Source organism: Canis aureus, chromosome 11, assembly GCF_053574225.1.
Source record: "Canis aureus isolate CA01 chromosome 11, VMU_Caureus_v.1.0, whole genome shotgun sequence".
NCBI classification, from domain to species: Eukaryota; Metazoa; Chordata; class Mammalia; order Carnivora; family Canidae; genus Canis; species Canis aureus.
The window spans coordinates 71,089,981-71,110,430 of record NC_135621.1 but is presented as its reverse complement, the minus strand read 5'-3'; the positions used below and the strand labels follow the sequence as shown (position 1 = coordinate 71,110,430).

The following is a 20,450-nucleotide window of genomic DNA, read 5'->3' as shown; positions in this document are numbered from 1 at the left end:
CCGCCCGGCGCCCCGCCCGCCAGGACCGCGGAGCTGCCCGCCGACCCCTTCGCCCTAGCGCCCTTCCCTGCGAGGTCGGGCCGCCAGAGGCCCTAGGGCGCTGCGGAGCCCCGACCTCGCGGCCGGCCCCCCAGAAGGCACGGGGTCCCCCGAGCCCCGACCTCGCAGCTGACCCCGGAACACGCGGGTCCCCGAGCCCCGGCCTCGCAGCTCACCCTTACAGCTGACCCCCCAGAAGAGACGGGGCCCCCTGAGCCCCGACTTTGCAGCTGACTCCCAGGAGACGCGGGGTCCCCTGAGCCTCGACCCTCGCAGCTGACCCCCCAGAATAGACGGGGTCCCCGGCCCCGACCTCGCAGCTGACCCCGGAACACACAGGGAGCCCTAACCTTGCAGCTGACCCCCCAGAAGACACGGGGTCCCCGAGCTCCGACCTCGCAGCTGACCCCTGAAGATGCGGGCAGCCCCGAGCCCCGACCTCGCAGCTGACCCCCAGGAGACGCGGGGTCCCCTGAGCCTCGACCCTTGCAGCTGACCCCCCAGAAGAGATGGCCCCCACCGAGCCCAGACCTTGCAGCTGAGCCGGGAACAGGCGGGGAGCCCCGGCCTCACAGCTGACCCTCCCCAGAATAGACGGGGTCCCCGAGCCCCGACCTCACAGCTGACTCCCCCCCACCAGAAGAGGTGGGGCGGCCCAGCAGCCTCCAGTTCCACGCGGCCAGTGACCCCAGTGACAGTGACACTCAGTGGAACCCCCGTAAGTTATGATCATTTCCCTTGTGGATGCAGATTTCGGACCTCCGGGCACCTCACCTCTGCCTGCGCCCAGAACTCTGCTCTCTCCGCCCCCCAACTGTTGAAGTCTGGGAAGGCGTCCCCCCCAACCCCAAAGGGGCCAGGCTCCCCCAGGTTCTGGTCCTGCGGGTCCCCGGTGACTGTGGCCCAAGGACTCAAGGTCCACCCTTGGGGACCCGGTGTGATGCTTGGTGAAGGGGACATGGCCCGAGGAGGTGCAAGGGGCCCGTGCAAGCCCAGGGCCGCGGGTCCTGCCCACACCAGTCGTTCCTGTAAAACCAGCAGCCCCACCGGGAGCCCGGGGAGCGCGTGGCCCTGCGAGCCAGGCTGGCCTCACACGTGAGTGAGTGCGGGTGTGTAACGGGCGTCAGATCCTTTCCTTCTGTCGAAGTGTGCCAGTGCTGAGCCTTCGCACACCCGTGCTTGTTAAATCCCTGTGAGTGCACAGGTGCGTGTGCACGTGCACGCGTGTGCCAGAGAGCATTTCCCCGGGTCCAGCCGGCCTCCCTCCGCCTACCTCCACGGCCCCTCATTTCCTGGCATCAGGCTCCTGGCCTGTCGCAGCTCCTGTTTTTACTTAGTCGCGTCTTGTGGCGAGATCGAATTCGTTGGAAGGTGTGGGAAAATTCTGCCGAAACTGAGGTTTCGGAGATTCTTTTATTTCCTCCAAAATTTGCTATTAACAAATTCCCTTTGCACGGTCTTAAAAAATTAATTATGCTCTTTCCCTCAGAACATTAGAAAAGAGCACCTTGTGGCGGCTCTAACCCCTGGGCACGTGGTCTCAGCGATAACGTACCTAGACCCTCAGGCCTGAGCATGCCACCTGCCACCTGCCACCTGCCACCGTGGGATGCGGCTCGAGACTCGGCTCCAGATGAGATCGGCTTGTGGGTGCTTGCCCATTCCTTGCCCCCTTTCTCCGCCGCCCCTTGAGGAAAAATCTGAGACCCATAAATCAGTTGGGAGAAGAGTAAGGAGCCGAGTCCGCGATCCCTGCAAACGTTCTGATCCCCCATCCTCTGGAGACGTCCAGGTAGGCCAGGTGGGCGACTGACTTGTGTGTTTGCAAGGTCTTCTATTCCGGGCAAGATCTGGCCGCCCGGCTGCTTCCGCGGCCTTTGTTATTAGTGCCTTAAGGTGAGACTTCGGTGTCTCCACGGGAACATCTCTGCTGACGAAGTTCAACCTCGTGGGAGGAGCTGCTGCACCATGTTTCAGCCTGAAAGCTCCCGGTGACTTGTCGTTGACGTCAGCGATGTCTCCAGTCGCTGCAGGAGTCGGGAGAGTTGCTCACCCAACCAGGTTAAGGATTCAAGAATTGGAAATTCGTCCAAGAATCAAGCCAGAATGCCAGACTTGATCGCAGTTGATGAGGGGTCATACTCTTTCAATCGGTGGCATCTTAGGGGTAGGACATGAACAGCAACTTCACAAGACTTTTTCTAGTTCGGCCTCCACCTATTTCAAATGTCCAGGTTAAAAGATAAACTTAAATAATCGGCACTGGATCAGGGCTCTCAGCAATGGTCTTCCAAGTGAGGTTCCGACCACGACACTCTTTCCCTCTGGGGAATGTTAAATGTTCCTTCGCAGAGGTTGCTTTTCTCCCGGTGATTATTTCTAATTATTTTGTGTAACAGTGGATGCAAAAATCATCTCTCCAGTTGGATAAATAGTCTGGGCTCATGCATATGGAACTTTGCACCCCACACTCTAACCTTGGTCGTTATCAAGTAAAGCCCCCCAAGGCAGGCGCTGAGAGGATAGGAACATTCGGGGAGAGTTCTTACCCCAAGTCAGGAACTCTTCAAGGGGAAGGCCATTCTCACTCACTCTTCCAAAAATTCAGGATTGCCTCTGTAACAGCCTGCAAAAGGTCCTTCCTTTGGCTATTTAATTGCTTCTTCCTAATCAAGTATCCATTTTAGCTCTCCAGGTAAAATCAGTAAAATCATGGTGATTTTAATCACAGAGTTGAATCATTTGTCACGCGTGGGCTGAGTGAAGCATGAAAAAATTTTGACTATACTACCTTACGTATTAGCTAATAACTAGTAAATTCTGCATCGATCTTTGGATCATATAGGGTAAAAGCATCATTTAAAGATAAAATATTCTTGCCAGAGGCCATCCTGAATCTGGAATTCTAGAAAATTTAGTGTTAAGGGATTTAGGGGTGCTCAGGGTGCTTTAAATTAGCAAATGCATGTTTCCAACAACTATACCGCAACAGGTTAACATTAAAGAGAAAAAGAGGATATATAGTCAACAAAATGCTACACCTCTTAGTTTTCTGTGTTATTTGCTCTACACATCTGATGGGGATGCAAGAACTTGTGCCTTTGCATTTCAGTGGAGTGCAATGAGCCGGAATATATTTAGACATAAAGCATTGAAGCACAACGCGCGCTGAAGAACTCTTTTAAAGAATCTGTGTTAATTGACCAGCGACACCATTGAATTAATGAAGTTACATTATGTGTGGTGGAAAATATTTACCTTGAGTTCACATACGGCCCGTTAGGCTCCCAATCCTTGTTAATTGGAACAAAACGAGGCAGAAGCAGAAGCTGGGCAGGACCTAAGGGAATCTAGGTCATAAATTCAGTTTCATTTTGGGCTCAGTTATCATTGAGTTGGAAATTTCCTATGTGTCGACTGGTGTGCACCTGTCCACGTCCCCATGTTTGGTCTCAGTTTAATCTGACAACCGACTTTTGTTTGTTTGTTTGTTTAAACCTTCCAGAAAAAATACCAGCATCTTATTGGCCCATTATTTATTTAGTAAATTTAGAATACATGAACATCAGTGTTTTAAACTGTTTGGTGGACATTTCACTGACTCAAAGTAGCAGTTTTCAGTTTTACTTAAATGTGATCACCAGAGTGATCTGCCAATATTAATTCAATCATGCTGTGTTTGCTTCTATAAAGAAAGGTCATCAGAACATGGATCGTATGATTTGTATTCATTTTCCCACATAGGAAATTTTATAGGAAACTGGAGAAGGGTGAGCTCCAACCCATTCTCTAGCAGGAAGGATACAACTTAAAATGGAGTCGCTCGGGTGAATAAAGAAAAATGTTATTCCATGCTGTGTCTGTGGAATTGAATTTCAAGAATACATGCCAGTCAACTCTGGAATGGCTGCTGGTCGCATAGATGCATTTTTATCTGAGAAATCTGGAACTTGGATTATTTTGATAAAAGGGACGTAGGAGAGCTGCTGGGAAGACCGCAGCTTCTAAGGAGGTAGAAGCACTTTTGTAAATGCCCATAGTCACCCCCGGGGTTCTAATCCTCCAATCCTGCCTCATGGAGTAAACGTGAAGATTTTAAATGGAATCATGTAATTTAAATTCCTCATTTTTCAATGCCTTTGTCAACTCCTCCTTGTAGTTTTTGTTTCTTGTTTTTTTTAAACCATCAACACTTGCAAACTTGTGACGTTCACTTGAAGACTTCAAGATGCTTGAAAATAAAATAAAATAAAATAAAGTAGTATCTGGTTGGGAATTGTTTCTATGCTCTTTTGCTATAAAATAAGTTTTCCAGGTTGCTGAAAATACCTAGCTGCCTCAGCTTAGATGTGAGAATCCACCCTGGCTATGTCTTGATTCCCCAGGGGTCACCTTGCTCTCCGACTTCCAGTCCTACCTGCCTCATTTGAACCTTGACCTTTATTAGCCAACAGGCCTCCCGTGTGGTATCCAACGTCCCGTCCCTAAAACGTTGCCGACGCAGCTCTCCCCTGCGGCTTCTCTGCTCCTGCAGGCCTTCCTGGCTCCTCTTGTTCCCGTTCCCACTTGGTTTCCCCACTAACATTCCCCCACTATGGCCACACCACCAAGAGGATGAATGAGAGGCATGACTGGATGATCATGGTAATTTCTATGTGCCTTTGTTACTGTAAACAGTTTCTTCCTAAGTTCCAGCCCGACCCGTGATAATCTCACCACCCTGGAGGAACTCCAAGTAAGCTGAATGGCTCACCTTCCCGCTCCTTACGGACTAGAAGAGCAGACGAAGCGAGGTTGGCAGGGGTCCAGCCTTACTCCGGAGACACAGCCCAAAGGCATCTCTCCACCGTGACCTGACACGGGCTCGGTGCGCCCCGAGTGCAGGGGAAAGTTCAGGTGTGAAGGGGCTCCAGAAGGGCTTGCAAAGACGGCCGACTGCTACCCAGCACACTGGGGCCTACTCCAGTATTCCCAGAACTCAGTGATTCTGTGAGACATTTAGCCCGAGCGCCTTCCCAGCGGTCTCAACGTGGGTGACGCTGTTGTGCGTTTATAATACAATGTTGTGTTCCTGAAATGTGCATTGCATTGTGATGGGACCGCGTATACGTATTAAAGGGGTCTGTGGGATTCCTTTCGGCGGAGAATTGCAGAACTGGTTTTTGTCGTCGTGTTTTTGTTTTGTTTTTGTTTTTGTTTGTTTGCAGAAATGGTGTCTAACAATGTCAGTTAAAGTGAGACTTTGGAAGTAAGAGAAGGCAGTGTAGCCTTTTCACTCTGAAATGGCAAATCATTGTATTCTCTGAGTCTACCGAAGCCTCCTGTTTGAGGATTGTGATTGGAGAGGCGCACGCGTGTGTGTGTGTGTGTCTGTCTGTCTGTCCGTCCTCATACTTTCTGCCATGGTGTTAAGACCTCCTTATGAAGGCATCCAAAGAATAGCAAGTGGTGACAATAGGTAGTTGGCCTGAGTAAACTCAGTCCCATTTGCCAACAACTCAGAGACCTGGAGTTGTTCTAGGTAATGGTGGGAAAAGTCAGCCATAGCCTTAGCCTGTTCCCACAGTTAAGTACGCTCTTCTCATCCACGAGGATGAAACTCAGTAGGGTTTGGCCTGAACCCCTGGCTCATGTGTGGGGTTGGACTGGCAGTAGAGACCAGACCAGCACAAGGCCTGCAAGACATTCCTTTGAAAGAGAAAGTGTTTGATGTCATTTGTTAGGGCGCAGAAACCAAATAAAGGCCGAGGACAATGCTCATTCCATGGACGAGAGGTGAACTCCTCTGCTGGCAAGACATTTTGAGTTCACTGAACGAGGGAGTTGACCCAGCTACAAGGAACCCTGAGGTCAACAGACCGCAGAAAACAGTATGTGCATGTAATCCCATGGGCTGTGGACATGGAAAGGAAGGGAGAAAGACATTCGTAAAGTCAATCTTCACAGTTTTTGCAATACCTCCTATTCGCAGACTTCTGGATTTCTGTTATTGCACTCGTCGTGTGATCTATCTCATGTATTTGATAGTTTTTCTGAATAATTGTTTTGAGTTGCAAACTCTTATACACTTTATTAAAATGAACCTAATAAAAGCAAATGATCTATATTTTGTATTATTTCTTCAGTCAGATCTTCCTAGGATTGAAGGCCTCCATAAGTACCTTTTACAGTGCCACACCTAGTTTTGCGTTTTTAAGTTTCAAGGTTGGTTGGTTGGTTGGTTTCCAATGCCAGCATTGCTACTACCTGAGACCTACTTTCCATTCTAGATGTTACCTGGAGACATAAATGAAATAATAAAGACAGCGGGGCCATAAGGACTGAGCCAAGAAAACCACAGAGCTCTCTGCTATTGTAAACTTTACCGTGAGCCCCTAAAATACGTTACCTGAATATGACCTGGGTAATATTCAGTCTTTCAAAACAAACCAAAAAAGCCCTTAAGAGAGACCAGCATTAACATAACAAATTAGAGGGAAGTCTGGGAAACAAGCAGAAACAACAGACTCCTAACTATAGAGAATTAAGTGGAGGTTACCAGAGGGAAGGGGGGGGTGGCGTGGGTGAGCTAGGTGAAGGGGATTAGGAGGACACTTACCTTGAGGAGCCCTAGGTCATGTTTAGAATTACCGAACCCTCTATTGTACACCTGAGACTAATATAACATTGTACGTTAATGATACTGGAATTAAAACTTGGAAGTACATAAAGTACACACATACACGCAAAGAGAGGAATTGGGGAGGAATGAATAATTCCTAAGAATCTTAAAATCCCATAGTGTGGGAGAGAAACTGCCTGCTTATTTCCTCCCCAAATTTGACAAAAATAACCATAATATTTGAGCTTTAATGAGTTTGACATCCATCATTCGGGGAGAATTGGTGAAGGGCTGAGTTCAGGTCTGAGTTGAAATTGGCAGTGGAAGATCCAGGGATTCCGAGAGTTCTGGTGTGACTCACATGAGTAAAACCAAAGTTGCCTCCTTTCTCTGAAGATTCACCGAGATCTGGTTCGTGTATGTCTAACGATACGCTCCAGCTCGTCCTACGATGCAAAGTTCCTGTGCTGCTGCTGTTTCAAGTTACCGTGGACCAAGAGGACAATCGTCCTTGCCTGTGACTTGGACTGCTCTGGGGGTAATCAGGGCCTTCTGCAAATGTGGATGGACTCAGCCCTGCCTTCCTGGGAGGGAGAGCCCAAGTCAGAAGCTCCAGTTCCCACAGGACGCTGTCGTTCGCATTCGCCCCGGTGTGGCTCATTTTTGCCAGGCCAGCCCCGAGACTGGTTAGTAAGAGCCCAGCCACGGAGGGGGGTGCCCGAATATCAGCCCCTAATTGAGAGCCAGTGGGAGGAACCAGAGTGAGACCCAGAGAAAAGCCGTGAGCAGATGATTTAGGCTTGTTCGTCTGGACTGGGAGACAAAGATCTTTTTCCTTCCATCGTAAGAGTTCTTCTTTGAGTTCACCTCTCCTTGGGGTAGCAAGGTCTAGAGGGTCGGGGAGCATCCAGTTTACACAGAAGAAGATCCGTAATTCTGCTTGGTGCAGAGGCCCGGAAGAGTCCAAGTATTCTCGTCAGAAGACGGCCCACTTCTCTAGCCCTGAGGTTTGGGGACCCAGATCATCACTAGATACGGAACTCCCCGAGTCACATTTTGCAAAATTAGTATTTGTACATCTCCCCAGGCGCATCCTGTGTCTTAGCAGGAACTTGACCTCAAGCACAGATTGTCCTTACCCTTCAGAGAAAACCTTAAGTTATCAGCAGAGAATTGATCACTGTTTTCTGTGTTTTGGAAGAACCAAAGAATTAAATATAAACTGTTGGCCTCTATTCAGTTTATAATGAGTATTACTGGTAGAAATAGTTCTTGTAAAATTCAAATCTGTTAAAACCACGCATCATTAAAGATTGATGGAAGAATGAAATTTTGACCAAGTTTATTTTATTTATTTATTTTTTGTTTCAGTTTCAAGATTTTTTTCTTAAAGATTTTATTTATTTATTCATGAGACACAGAGAGAGAGAGAAAGAGGCAGAGACACAGGCGGAGGGAGAGGCAGGCTCCATGCAGGGAGCCCGACCGGGGACTCGATCCTGGGTTTCTAGGATCAGGGGCTGGGCCGAAGGCGGCGCTAAACCGCGGAGCCACCCGGGCTGCCCAAGTGTCAAGTTTAAATCGAAATTCTAGCCAGGAAATTTGAATCTAGTAGGTCTAGTAGCCCCAGGAGACCTCGAGAGCAGAAGCTACGTTGCTAAAATTAGAAATTAACCAAAAATTGACTAAGAAGTCTCCATTAGGGATCCCTGGGTGGCGCAGCGGTTTGGCGCCTGCCTTTGGCCCAGGGCGCGATCCTGGAGACCCGGGATCGAATCCCACGTCGGGCTCCCGGTGCATGGAGCCTGCTTCTCCCTCTGCCTATGTCTCTGCCTCTCTCTCTCTCTCTGTGTGACTATCATAAATAAATAAAAATTAAAAAAAAAAAGAAGTCTCCATTATAAAATATATAGAGAAGAGACTGGATCCTAGGGAAAATAATTACAATAAAATGGAAATACATAGCATAGGAAGTGGATCAAAAATTAAATTGGCTTAATGGAGTTTCTTGATGCAGATCCATCCAGATTAGCCCCCTGACATACGTGTTCAGAAACACCGAGTGACACAGCCACGGTAGTTGAAAATGTCCTTGAGCCTGCACGGGGCTGCGGAAGGAAGTGGTGCAGACGGGGTGGCCGGCTTGAGTTGGGAGAGGAGCCTCCGCTGCTGGGAGAGGGCATCATCAGGACGTCCCGGCGGTAGATGGCATCAGTGAAAGAGAAGGTAGGGTAAGAGGCGCACTTGCACAATCTTTTGGGAAGCTCTGGGCCTGCCCCCTAGCTACTGGGGTGAAACGCAGTGGGGAGCCCTCGGGGGGGCCCAGAACTTGGGGTGAAGCCTAAAACGAGGGCCTAGCGCAGCAAAGGCGGAGGGAGCAGGGGAGCAGCTCGTCCTCGTGGGCTTGGAGCGACGAGGACACAAGGCCTGGCGGTGGCACCGGAGCTGCGGCGGCAGTGCCAGGCCCGCGGGTTTTGGAAGGGCCTCCTGCTCGCGGGGTCCGGCGGGGGGTTGGGGCAGCGGGAGGCGACGGCGCGGGGTTGGCCCGCACCTGGGCCTGGACACCACCCTCGTCCTTCAGGTCATGCGTGTCCTGAGTATTGTTCTCTTTTGCAGACGTGGAAACCCGGAGTCGCCGTTCTCCGCGGCCCCGGCTCCGCCCAGGTCCTGCTGGCCAAGCGCCCGGCCAAGCTGGCGCGGTCACCGCGGGGACAGTTAAAGAGTTGTTAAAAGATTTTATTTATTTATTTATTCACGAGAGACACAGAGAGGCAGAGACACAGGCAGAGGGAGAAGCAGGCTCCACCCAGGGAGCCCGACGTGGGACTCGATCCCAGGTCTCCAGGATCAGGCCCTGGGCTGAAGGCGGCGCTAAACTGCTGAGCCCCCCGGGCTGCCCCATGCTTTTATTTTTAAAAGATTTATTTAGGAGAGAGAGAAGGTGAGAGTGCCGGGGTGGGGGGTGGGGGGTGGGGGGCGGAGGGGCAGAGGGACGGCTGCATCAGAACAGAGCCCTGCCAGGGGCTCCATCCCACAACCCTGAGGCCTGAGGTTGTGACCTGAGCCTGAACCAAGAGTCGGATGTTTAACCCCCTGCAGCACCCAGATCCCCAGGGCCGGGGGGGGCTCAGGGGTTGGGCGTCTGCCTTCAGCTTGGGTCATGGTCCCAAAGCCCCAGGATGGAACCCTGTGTGGGGCCCCCTGCGCAGCCAGGGGTCTGCTTCGCCCTCTACCCCTCGCCCCTCTGCTGCGCATGCTCTCTCCCCCCCACCAAATAAATCATAAAATCTAAAAAAGAAAATGTTTCTTCTAGAATTTTTAAGAGACAGGAAGACCTTTCTTTCTCTCGACCAACAACCCACGGAGAGTGTGGAGAGTGGTAATCAGAAGGCCCGGTGGCCGCTGGCGCCTGTTTAGCACTTCCTGGGACCTTGACCAGTCTCTTGGGAAGAATCGGGGCCCAGCACAATGCTTTCCTGCCCCCCGCTCTGTAGAAACGCCGGTGACCCGCGTCTCTTCCCGGCTCTTCCTGGGGCCCCGTGGCCTCGGGGCAGCGTGTGTCCCGCCACCATCGCCCTATTTACTTCCCCGCCCTGACCCGGCTGACCCGGGAGCCCCAGGAGGCGAGGCGCCCGCGCGGCCCTCCTCCCGCTTCCCTGCCCCCCGGCCCGGGGCTGTCACACGGCCACCCTCTCCGTTTGGGGCTCACCTGGCTTCAAGGCCCCTCCCGAACCCCAGGCAGAGCCTTCGGGAACCGGCCCGACACAGCAGGACCCGCGGCCCGTGGGCCGGACTCTCGGCCGCCAGGGCTCCTGTCCCGGACGCGGTCCCCGCGGCGGCCTCGTCGGTGCTCCGGGCAGATACCCACGGGCTGGACCTGCCCGCCCGACCCGGCCCGGGTGTAGACCAGGCCCCGGCCGCGCGGCTGCTCACGGCCGTGTCCGGAGTGGGTCCCGAGTGGGTCCCGAGTTTCACAGAGGAGGACAACCGCGTCGTGATCCCGTGACAATTCAGGGCCTGCTCACACGCACCTTTCTGTCGCCCGCTCAGCCGGTGGCGGCCGCTGCGCACACCCACAGCTCGCAGAGCAGGGCGCTGGGCCCCACGCGCTGCTGCGGGCACCGGATGCCCCGTCCCTGCCGCCGGCCTCCCCGCCTGGGCCCTCTAGACGGGAAATGACTGTAAATAATGAGCATGTAAGTAACCGAATAGTGTGGCAGGTGACCGGTTGGAGGGGACTTCCGGGCGCTCCCACGTCGGAGGGCATTTTGAGCCTCTCCTCCGGGCCAGGCCCTGGGGACCACGTCAAGACCAAGATGAAGCGAGTGCGCGTGCAGTGCCCGCCCCAGAGGCCGCGAGGCCGCGGAACCCGAGCTGTGCGGCTGGGCCGCTTCGGCACTGGCAACGCCCCCGCTGCTCCAACACCTTCTTTCCTTTTTTTTTCTTTTACTATTTTACTTATTGATTCATGAGAGACACCGGGAGAGGCAGGGGCGCAGGCAGAGGGAGAAGCAGGCTCCCCGCGGGGAGCCCATGTGGGCCACAAGCCGGCCCCGGGGTCATGGCCTGAGCGCCCAACATCCCACTGATGGAACGTCTTTTTTTTTTTTAAGACTTTATTTATTTATTCATGATAGACACACACACGGGGGCGGGGGGGGGCAGAGACACAGGCAGAGGGAGAAGCAGGCTCCATGTCGGGAGCCCGACATGGGACTCGATCCCGGGTCCCCAGGATCACGCCCTGGGCCAAAGGCAGGCGCTAAACCGCTGAGCCACCCAGGGATCCCCCCACCTGGAACATCTTAACGCTCACTTTTCTCTGAGCCCTGCGCTCTGGAACTGGCCCTCCAGGGAGGCCCTCCTCGGGCTCCCTTGTCACCCGGGTCGTCGCTCCCCTCCCGCACCTGCGCCACCGGGCCCTGCGCGGCCCTTGTCTAGCACTTTGTCCCTGGAACCTCCTGCCTTGATTCCCGCCTCTCTTCTGGGAGCTCCCTGACACCCCGAGTTGTTCTGTTCACCTTTACATCCTCGAACCAAAGATTTCGATCATCCGTGTGGCCAGTGGCGTCGGCAAAACTGAGGCTGACTTGTTTTGTCACACAGCAGGCAGCCCGGGGAGGGTGGCAGCCGGGGGCTGGTGGCTGGGGCTTCAGGGAGGACCCGTGTTCCCTCCCGCACCGGCAGGACGGGACGGCCCTTTGGGACACCCCTGGCCCGAGCGCTGCCACGCGACAAGCCAACGCCCTAGCCGCATGCCACGCTGAACTACTATTGTTAGATTGAAGACGTCGCCACTGAGCAAAGTCCGGGGGCTGGTAGAGAGGAGGAAGGGGACCAGGGGCAGGTGGCGGGCCACCCGGAGGCACAGCGCAGCGCCCGCACGTGGTACCCAGGCAGCGCTCAACACGCATTGGCCGAAAACCAACGAGCAAGGAAAAAAGAGACAAGCGAAAGCCCAGGCTCCTAACTACAGAGAAGAGATTGGGGGCTGCCGGGGGGAGGGGTGCGCGGATGGGGACACGGGCCCAGAGTCCACTCATCGCGAGCACCCGCGGGGATCGAGGCGCTAGACTGCGCACCTGTCACCAACGTGACACCAGGCGTGGATTATAGATGACACTTAATCAAAACATAGTTACTTTAGACCATTCTGTGAAGTTTTCATTGTGATTCCAGTTAAGAGTGTTCCGCGCATAGGGTCCGGCAGTGCACACCCCCGGGGCTCACGGCCAGCGCCCCTCAGGCCCCACCTAGCCCCCCGCCGCCCCCACCGTCAGCTGCTTCTCTATAGTGAAGAGTCTGTTTCCCGATCTCTTTCTCCTACTCTTCTTCCCTGTGCTTGTTTTCTCAGACTCCCCACGCGGGTGCGACCACAGGGGGTTCGTCTCCGACTCCCCTCCCTTAGCAGCACCGCGCTGGTCGCCCTCGGAAGGTTCCGTCCTTAACAAGCAGCTGCTGAGGGATCCCTGGGTGGCTCAGCGGTTTGGCGCCTGCCTTTGGCCCAGGGCGCGATCCTGGAGTCCCGGGATCGAGTCCCGTGTCGGGCTCCCAGTGCATGGAGCCTGCTTCTCCCTCTGCCTGTGTCTCTGCCTCTCTCTCTCTCTCTCTCTGTGACTATCATAAAAAAGAAAACAAAAACAAACAAACAAACAAAAAGCAGCTGCTGAATGGGCGGTGGAGGAGCAAACCCACGACTGTTTGGTCCGGGTCACGCCGTCTGGGAACCTTCTTAGCCAACAAATGGAGCAGGGCTGGCACCTTCACGAAATGGTGTTGGGGAAAATACCAGTTTCCATCGGTTATGGTGTGTGTGCACGTGTGCCTTGGACACAGACGGGAAGGCGCGGGGCACCAACAGGGACATACAGTGGCAGCTTCACCTCTTCCTAAAGGAGTCGCCCCTCCTCTAGCACATTTGGAGTAAAAGATGAAGGCTGTTTGACGTCTGTCCCTGAGTTGTCCCCCGCTGCTGTCGCTGGTTTCATGTGCCGGTGGCCACGGTGCTCTCCAGGGATGAGGGGTGGGGGGCGGCCACACCCTGCCTGTGCAATACCAGGCCAGGCCCCCCTTCTGCGTCCGCAGGGGTGTCACACCTGGTGTCCCGGGTGTGACAAAGGGTGGGGTGACTGCATTCGCTCAACAACTTCTGGTCGAGTGCCCACCGTGTGCCAGGTGTCACAGCAGGTGCTGGGACACAGGAGGAAAGAGACACACGTGCCCCTCTAAGTCTTAGGCGACCGTTAGAAAAATCAACACCCGGATGGATACATCATGTTACGTTGGGAGGATGCGCTGCAAAGGAAAAGGCAGGGTGTGTTGAGAGAGAGACCAACGAAGGAGACCGTTCGGATGGGAGGGAGGGGGGCTCAGGGAAGTCCCCCAAGGCAGGATATTTAGGGAGAATATCCCTACCTTACGTTCAGACAAGCGATTCAGGAGAGGAAGAGCCGAAAAGGAAAAAGAGAGGGTCCTGACTAGAGGTGCCTGGGGGTGGAGAGCGCAGGACACGGGAAGGGGGGGAAGGGGGGGAAGGGGGAGAAGGGGGGAAGGGGGGAAGGGGGGAAGGGGGGACTGGTGGCTCAGCAGCTTGGAAACACTAATGATTAAAATCTGGCTCTGAAGGGAAGAAAAGAGTGGTGGCTGGGGGAGATGGGGGCAAGGCAGGATTTCTCTTCTGGGCGGGAACCCCGGAGGAGGAGGAGACTGTTCCCTCCCCTGGGCCTGTTCGGTCCGGACCTAAAGGAAAGCAGGCGGGGGGAGCCCCGAGGTCCTGAGCGGCACCGCAGAGACGGGGCAGAAGCCGGGTAGAGCTGGAAGAAGGCAACGTGCCCCGGAGCCAGGGTCTGCTCGGTGTCCAAGCCAGCGGCATCCAGGCCCGCAGCTCCCCCTCCACCCCCCACCTTAGTCTCCGGGCCACACGGGCCACCGTGGTGTCGCTTCAACCTGCCCAACAACGGGAGTTTCTAGTCCAGAAGCCAGTTCTGTGCTTACTTCTAGAGCAGTGGTTCTCAACCTCTAGCCGAAGGTCCTGCTGAAAGCGAGTATAGACCCCTGCCCGCAGACCCTGTGGCTCAGTAGGTTTAAGGCCGGCTTTTGATGCTGTTACCTCTGTGGCTGCTCAGGTCCACATCTTGAGACCCGTCCTCCTAGAGAAAGCGGAATACTCAAGGAAAGTTCTGGAAGAGTAGTTAATGGGCTTCTGTACTTTGAACAGAAATGGCTTTTGTACTCTGGAAACTCATCAAATACTCCTGTTGATACGGCAAAGGGCAGCTGTGCAGGCGGGGAGTCCTCCCTGGGGTGGGTCCCAGATGACGGGGTCCAGCAGCCCAGCCTGCAGACGGATGACCCCGTCCACCTCGGCCGGGGGCACAAGGCAGGCCTCTCGCTGCAGAAGGGGGGAACCCCTGGGAGCTGCGGCCCCAGGCAGTCAGTCTGTCCAGGCGGCTGTTGAGCTGGGCCTGGAGGGCGAGCAGGGCCCGACCAGCGGCCACGACCGGGTGGGGTGGGGGACAGCACCCTGCAGAGGATCGTCCCTGTGAGCGCACCCCCAGCAGGAGGGGAGGGTGATGCCCTGCTCCGCCTGCCTGCGGAGTCCCCGTGCCTGTCCCAGGGCGCCGCGTCTCTGGGACCTCTACCTGCCTGCTGCGGACCCGCTGCGGAGGTGGGACCAGGGAGCCAGGTGCTGGTCTCTGCCGCGGAGGTGGGGCTAGGGGGCCAGGTGCTGGTCTCTACCGCGGAGGTGGGGCTAGGGGGCCAGGTGCGGGTCTCTACCGGGCAGGTGGGGCCAGGGGGCCAGGTGCGGGTCTCCCCCGCGGAGGTGGGGCCAGGGGGCCAGGTGCGGGTCTCTAGCGGGCAGGTGGGGCCAGGGGGCCAGGTGCGGGTCTCCCCCGCGGAGGTGGGGCCAGGGGGCCAGGTGCGGGTCTCTACCGCGGAGGTGGGGCCAGGGGACCAGGTGCGGGTCTCTCCCGCCGAGGCGGGCAAAGGCGTCCCGGAGCGGCGTCCGCATCTCCCGCTCCCCGGTGGCAGCGCCGCCCGCGGCCGGCAGGGTGCGCTCTCCGCGGAGCCCTCCCCGCTCCCGGTCTGCGCCTGCGCCCGCGCCCGCGCCTGCGCACTCGGACTAAGATGGCGGCGGCCGGGCTGCGCGGGGGAGCTGCGGCCGCGGCCGCGGGGCTGCGTGGGCGGTAGGTGACGAGCCCGGAGCTCCGCACCCGGTGCCGCCGGGCCTGGCGGGGCGGGGCGGGGCGGGGCGGGGACGAGTGCCCCCGAGCGACCTCCGGGGCCGCCGCCGCCGTCGGGGCTCAGCCGGGCGGGGCCTGTGCAGCGCGGCGAGGCTCGCGGGCCCCTTCCCCCACCGGCGTTCCCTCTTTTTTTTTTTTTTTTTCTTTTTTTAAGATTTTACGTATTTATGCATGAGACACACGGAGAGAGGCGGAGACCGGGCGGAGGGAGACGCAGGCTCCACACCACGCCGGGGGCCCGACGCGGGACTCGAACCCATGACCCGGGGTCACGCCTGGGCCGGGGCCGGTCTCCAGCGCTGAGCCCCCCCCGGCCTCTTAAGCACAAACCCGAGTGTCCGCGGACGGCAGGGGGTCTCCTGTGCCCCGAAGGCCCGGAAGGGACGTGACCTGAGCTGTAGGAGGTCACAGCTTCCAAGGGCAGGGGCTGCGCGGAGGATCCGGGCCCCTGGGCCTGAGCCCCCCGAGCCACCTGCCTGCAGTGCGGCCTCCCCTGACACCTGCCCACGTTGCTCAGGTGAACAGGACTCACCACCCAAGGAGCTGTCCTGCCCTGATTTTTGCTTCTGGACCAAAAGGACAGGACGGGCCGAAGGTTTCACGTAGTGAACGTTGGCAGCTTTCGTGCTCATGGCGTCCTTGAGAAGCTTAAATGCATTAAGCTTGCTGGAAGATTTCTTTTTGCAGGCCCCCTCCTTTTTTTTATTTTTTTTCTTTTTTAAAGATTTTATTTATTTATTCATGAGAGACACAGGCAGAGGCAGAAGCAGGCTCCATGCAGGGAGCCCGACGTGGGACGCGATCCTGGGTCTCCAGGGTCACGACCTGGGCCCACGGCAGGTGCTAAACTGCTGAGCCCCCCGGCTGCCCTGTTCTGTTTGGATAGATGTCTTACTGGGATGGTTTAACTCCCCTTTACTACTTTCATCACCTTAAACCCATCGCTGTCCCCGCGTTCATCCACTCTGCTGCTTTATCTCTGGGTGGAAGGGACGGCAGTGCCGGGCTTCAGTGTATTTCCAGGTTACAGCACAGCCGAGGTTTATTAGGCAGTAAGTTAAAGATGAAGGCGATTTCAGCCCAAACCTTAAATTTGATTCCGCCACTAATTATTGGGCGCCTATAACATAATCATAATGGTAGCTAACATTTATGGAACTCTTGCTCTAAGGCTTGACACCGATGTCAGTCAGCACTTTACACGGATTATCTGAGTTCAAGCCCGGCATCGTGTTCCACGCTGGGTGTGGAGCCTCCTTTAAAAAGAAAAGGGAACTGGATTCTCTTTTTTTTTTTTTTTTTTTTAATATTTTATTTATTCATGAGAGACTCAGAGAGAGGCAGAGACACAGGCAGAGGGAGAAGCAGGCTCCGTGCAGGGAGCCCGACATGGGATTCGATCCCGGGTCTCCGGGGTCACGACCTGGGTCAAAGGCAGCAATAAACCACTGAGCCACCCAGGCTGCCGGGAACTGGATCCTAAAGTAACTTGCATCAGGTTTCTAAAGGTCTCTAAAACTTTTCACTAAAGCATTTTTTTTCCCTTTCCTAATAATATTTATTTTTCTCTTCTTTCTTCATTTTTTTGTCGAAGCCACAAAAAAATAGCCCATTAATACTTCTCTAATACAGTGAAATAACCAAAGTTACAAACACCAGCTTAAGAGGTTTCCAGTCAAAAAGCATATAAAAATTGTTTGATACGTTAGCAGTTTGGAGAAGAATAGTACACTTTCTATTAGACTTTTTGAAGTGTGAAATACCTTTCAAAACAGGTAGTATTGGTTCTCTTTTTTTCCAGGGAAATATGGTAGAGACAGAAAAGGGAGGAGGACTTCCCCAATATTTACTTTTGTTCTCTTTGAATTTTTTTTTAAGATTTTATTTATTTTTCATGGAAGACACACAGAGAGGTAGAGACACAAGCAGACTCCCTGCAAGGGGCCCGACGTGGGACTTGATCCTGGGTCTCCAGGATCGTGCCCTGGGCCAAAGTCAGGCGCCAAACCGCTGTGCCACCCAGGGATCCCTTTTTTTTTTTTTTTTTTTTTTTTAATTAAAAAAGAAGAAAAATAACAGTTTGTAGTTCTTTGCATCCTTCATGCATCACTAAGAGTCTGAGAATCTAGGTTATAAATCACAAATGTAGCATTTCTGTTTCTTACACTGGGTATTGCACTATCCTGTGACACTCAGTTATCAAGGCTGTAAATTTCCACGTGAGCTCTTGTTCTTAAACTGTTTGCAGATGTTGCTTGCCCAAGGAAGTGCAAATAATGTGGATGGAGGATGAAAACTAAGCTTTGTTGTTATCATTATTTTTTTTTATAAATATAAGAAGTAGACACTGAGCTTAAAAGATTATCTCTTGAAATGTCGTTTTTATTTGTTTTTGAATGTAGATTCTGTGCGATGATGAATCCAGACACCATTAAGAAACAGCCTCTGCATCAGTTTGTGCAAAGACCACTTTTCCCACTGCCTGCAACCTTATGTAACACAGGTAAAATTTCACCTTTTAGAACAAATTATGTTTCAGAAGCTAAGGAGACGGTGCTTAAATAAAATTTGGTGGATTATAAGAGATAAGAATTTGTAAGTTTTCTAGTCTGATGCGTAAAAGGAACATAGCATTTTTTTTTTTTTTTTTTTTTTTTAGTATAACACAACACTTTAATTATTTGCTTACACATATCATTGGCATTAGATTTCAAGAATACTGGGCACAGGATCACCTGGGTGGCTCAGTCCCGTGAGCATCTGACTAGTTTCAGCTCAAGTGGTGGTCTCCAGGGTCTGGGATGGAGCCCCGTGAGCCCCCCATTATTAGGCACCGTACCCAGCAGGGAGTCTGTGTGAGAGTCTCTCTCCCCTCTCCTCATTTGTGCATGTATGCACACACTCACTCTCTTTCTGTAAAATAAATACATCTCTAAAAAGAAAAAGAAGGGGATCCCTGGGTGGCTCAGCGGTTTGGCACCTGCCTTTGGCCTGGGGCGCAATCCTGGGATCCCAGGATCGAGTCCCACATCAGGCTCCTGGCATGGAGCCTGCTTCTCCCTCCTCCTGTGTCTCTGCCTCTCTCTCTATGTCTATCATAAATAAATAAATAAATATTTAAAAAAAAAAAAACAAAAGAAAAAGAAAAAGAATCCTGAGCATAGTGTCCAATAGACCCATGAAATCTTAGTATTTTCAATAGCACATCATCTGGAACATTTCTCAGGAAATGATTTCTGAGGACACCGGTGGCTCAACTGGTTGGGCATCTGCCTTTGGCTCAGGTCATGATCCCCGTGTTCTGGGATGGATCCCCACATCAAGGCTCCCTGCTCAGCGGGGAGCCTGCTACTCCCTCTGCCTCTCCCTCTGCCTGCAGTTACCCTGCTTGTGCTCTCTGTCAAATAAATAAATAACATCGTTTTAAAGATTTTAAAAAAAATTTATTCATGAGAGACAGAGAGAGGCAGAGGGAGAAGCAGGCTCCCTGCAGGGAGCCCATTGTGGGACTTGATCCTGGGACCCCAGGGTCATGCCCTGAACCGGAGGCAGATGCTCAACCCCTGAGCCACCCAGGTGCCCCATAAGTAAATAAAATCTTTTTGAGAAAAATGATTTATGAAATGAAAATGTTATAAAAAGAAGTTACAAGTGGATTTGTTTCAAAAAATCATGTATTTTAAGCTGGTGCCTCCTTATTTTGATAAGAATACACCTAAAATCAGTAAATTTCTGGCTTTCAACCAAGCCTTAGAAAATAGAACTTTCAACATAGTTTTTTTTTTGTTTTTGAGTACAAATTAGTTATGAGCTTTGTGACATTTTTCTTGATGTTACGTGCTTTTATTTTCATTAATATTGGAAATAGGTTTGAAAACAGGATTTGAAAATTATTGAAATGTAATCCATGTCATGTGGTTAGGGAACCTTGGGAGCTGTCTCCGTGTGTCTGTCTGTCGTGTCTGTGTATAAATGTCTGCTGTGTGTGCTCATGGAGCTGTAAGAGTTTGGATTCAGCTCTGGGACCGTCTCCCATTCCCATCACCACTTTGAACACTTTGTGGCCATACTCTGGCAGGTAGCTGACTCTGGCTAACCACATGAATTGGACGGAGGTAGAGACCTCACCTTCCCTGTAAACCGGGGGAAGAAGAGGAAAACCTTGCCTGTCTCCTTGAATCATAGAATAAAAATTTAGGCATAAGTATTGAGTAGTTCAGCATGGTAAACTACTTTAGTTGGACTGTTCGATTTTGTAGGATGGAATTACGTGGTCATCAGGCTCTTCAAATTGGAAACCCACTGATCTTAGTCTTAGATACTGACCTGAAACACTATTAATGTATATTTTGGGGTGATTTTCTTCCTACCTATTTACCTATTAGTACCAGGCATGATGGGAAAAATTATTTTAGATTAGTTTATTTTGTTATGACCCTTAGGACACTTTCAGGGGCATCCTTCTGGGTGATGGACCAGTGGTGGTTTCTGAAATACCTAATTAAACCCAGCTTAGACTATAATTGGAATGATTTTGTTACTACCTAGTCAAATTACTGTTTTGAAGTAATTTTGTTCATTGTCAAAAGAGAAAGTTGATGTTGTGATGTCATATATTTTCTACTTCCAACAGTTTATATAGATGATACTCTCAAATTTTTTTTAAGTTTAAATTTTAAGTTTTTAAAATTCATTTATCTTTTTTAGTAATCTCTACACCCAATGTGGGCCTTGAACTTGTGACCCTGAGATCAATAATTGTATGCTCTTCTCACTGCACCAGCCACACATCCCACATTTACAGTTTTTACCTTCAAGTATTTCTTTTTTTTTCCTTTTTAAATTTAAATTCAATTAATTAACATATAATGTATTACTAGTTTCAGAGGTAGAGGTCCGTGATTCATCAGGGTTATATAACACCCAGTGCTCACTACATCACATGCCCTCCTTAATGCCCATCACCCAGGTACCCCATCCCCCATCCACCTCCCCTGCAGCAACCCTCAGTTTGCTTCCTATGAATTCATCTTATCTTACCCCTATGAACCTCTGTTTTATTTCTT

The 20,450-nt window shown here is 52.5% G+C and overlaps 1 protein-coding gene and 2 long non-coding RNA genes across 8 annotated transcripts in view; 2 read left to right on the top strand and 1 right to left on the bottom strand.

Moving 5' to 3' along the window:
- The first annotated feature begins 10 nt into the window (after window positions 1-10).
- On the top strand, window positions 11-9,595 carry LOC144324345 (uncharacterized). Its single transcript, XR_013389887.1, has 3 exons — window positions 11-7,326; window positions 8,658-8,866; window positions 9,257-9,595. It is a non-coding gene; the product is annotated as an uncharacterized LOC144324345 (long non-coding RNA).
- A 1,689-nt stretch (window positions 9,596-11,284) lies between these two features.
- LOC144324341 (uncharacterized) lies at window positions 11,285-16,046 on the bottom strand. The gene is made up of 3 exons (XR_013389883.1): window positions 15,917-16,046; window positions 14,135-14,289; window positions 11,285-13,435 (listed from the first exon to the last, which is right to left on the bottom strand). It is a non-coding gene; the product is annotated as an uncharacterized LOC144324341 (long non-coding RNA).
- The window catches only part of NFU1 (NFU1 iron-sulfur cluster scaffold), a 28,290-nt gene continuing 23,059 nt past the window's right edge, over window positions 15,220-20,450 (top strand). Inside the window, exons 1-2 of one of the 6 annotated variants that reach the window (XM_077915709.1) lie at window positions 15,220-15,327; window positions 17,787-17,887. In XM_077915709.1, the coding sequence (XP_077771835.1) occupies window positions 15,269-15,327; window positions 17,787-17,887 (160 nt within the window). In that variant the 5' untranslated portion in view covers window positions 15,220-15,268. Of the gene's footprint in view, window positions 15,328-15,721; window positions 15,902-15,929; window positions 16,225-17,786; window positions 17,888-20,450 lie in introns of those variants that run through there. The other 5 variants (XM_077915711.1, XM_077915710.1, XM_077915708.1 and 2 more) reach the window with 5 other exon arrangements.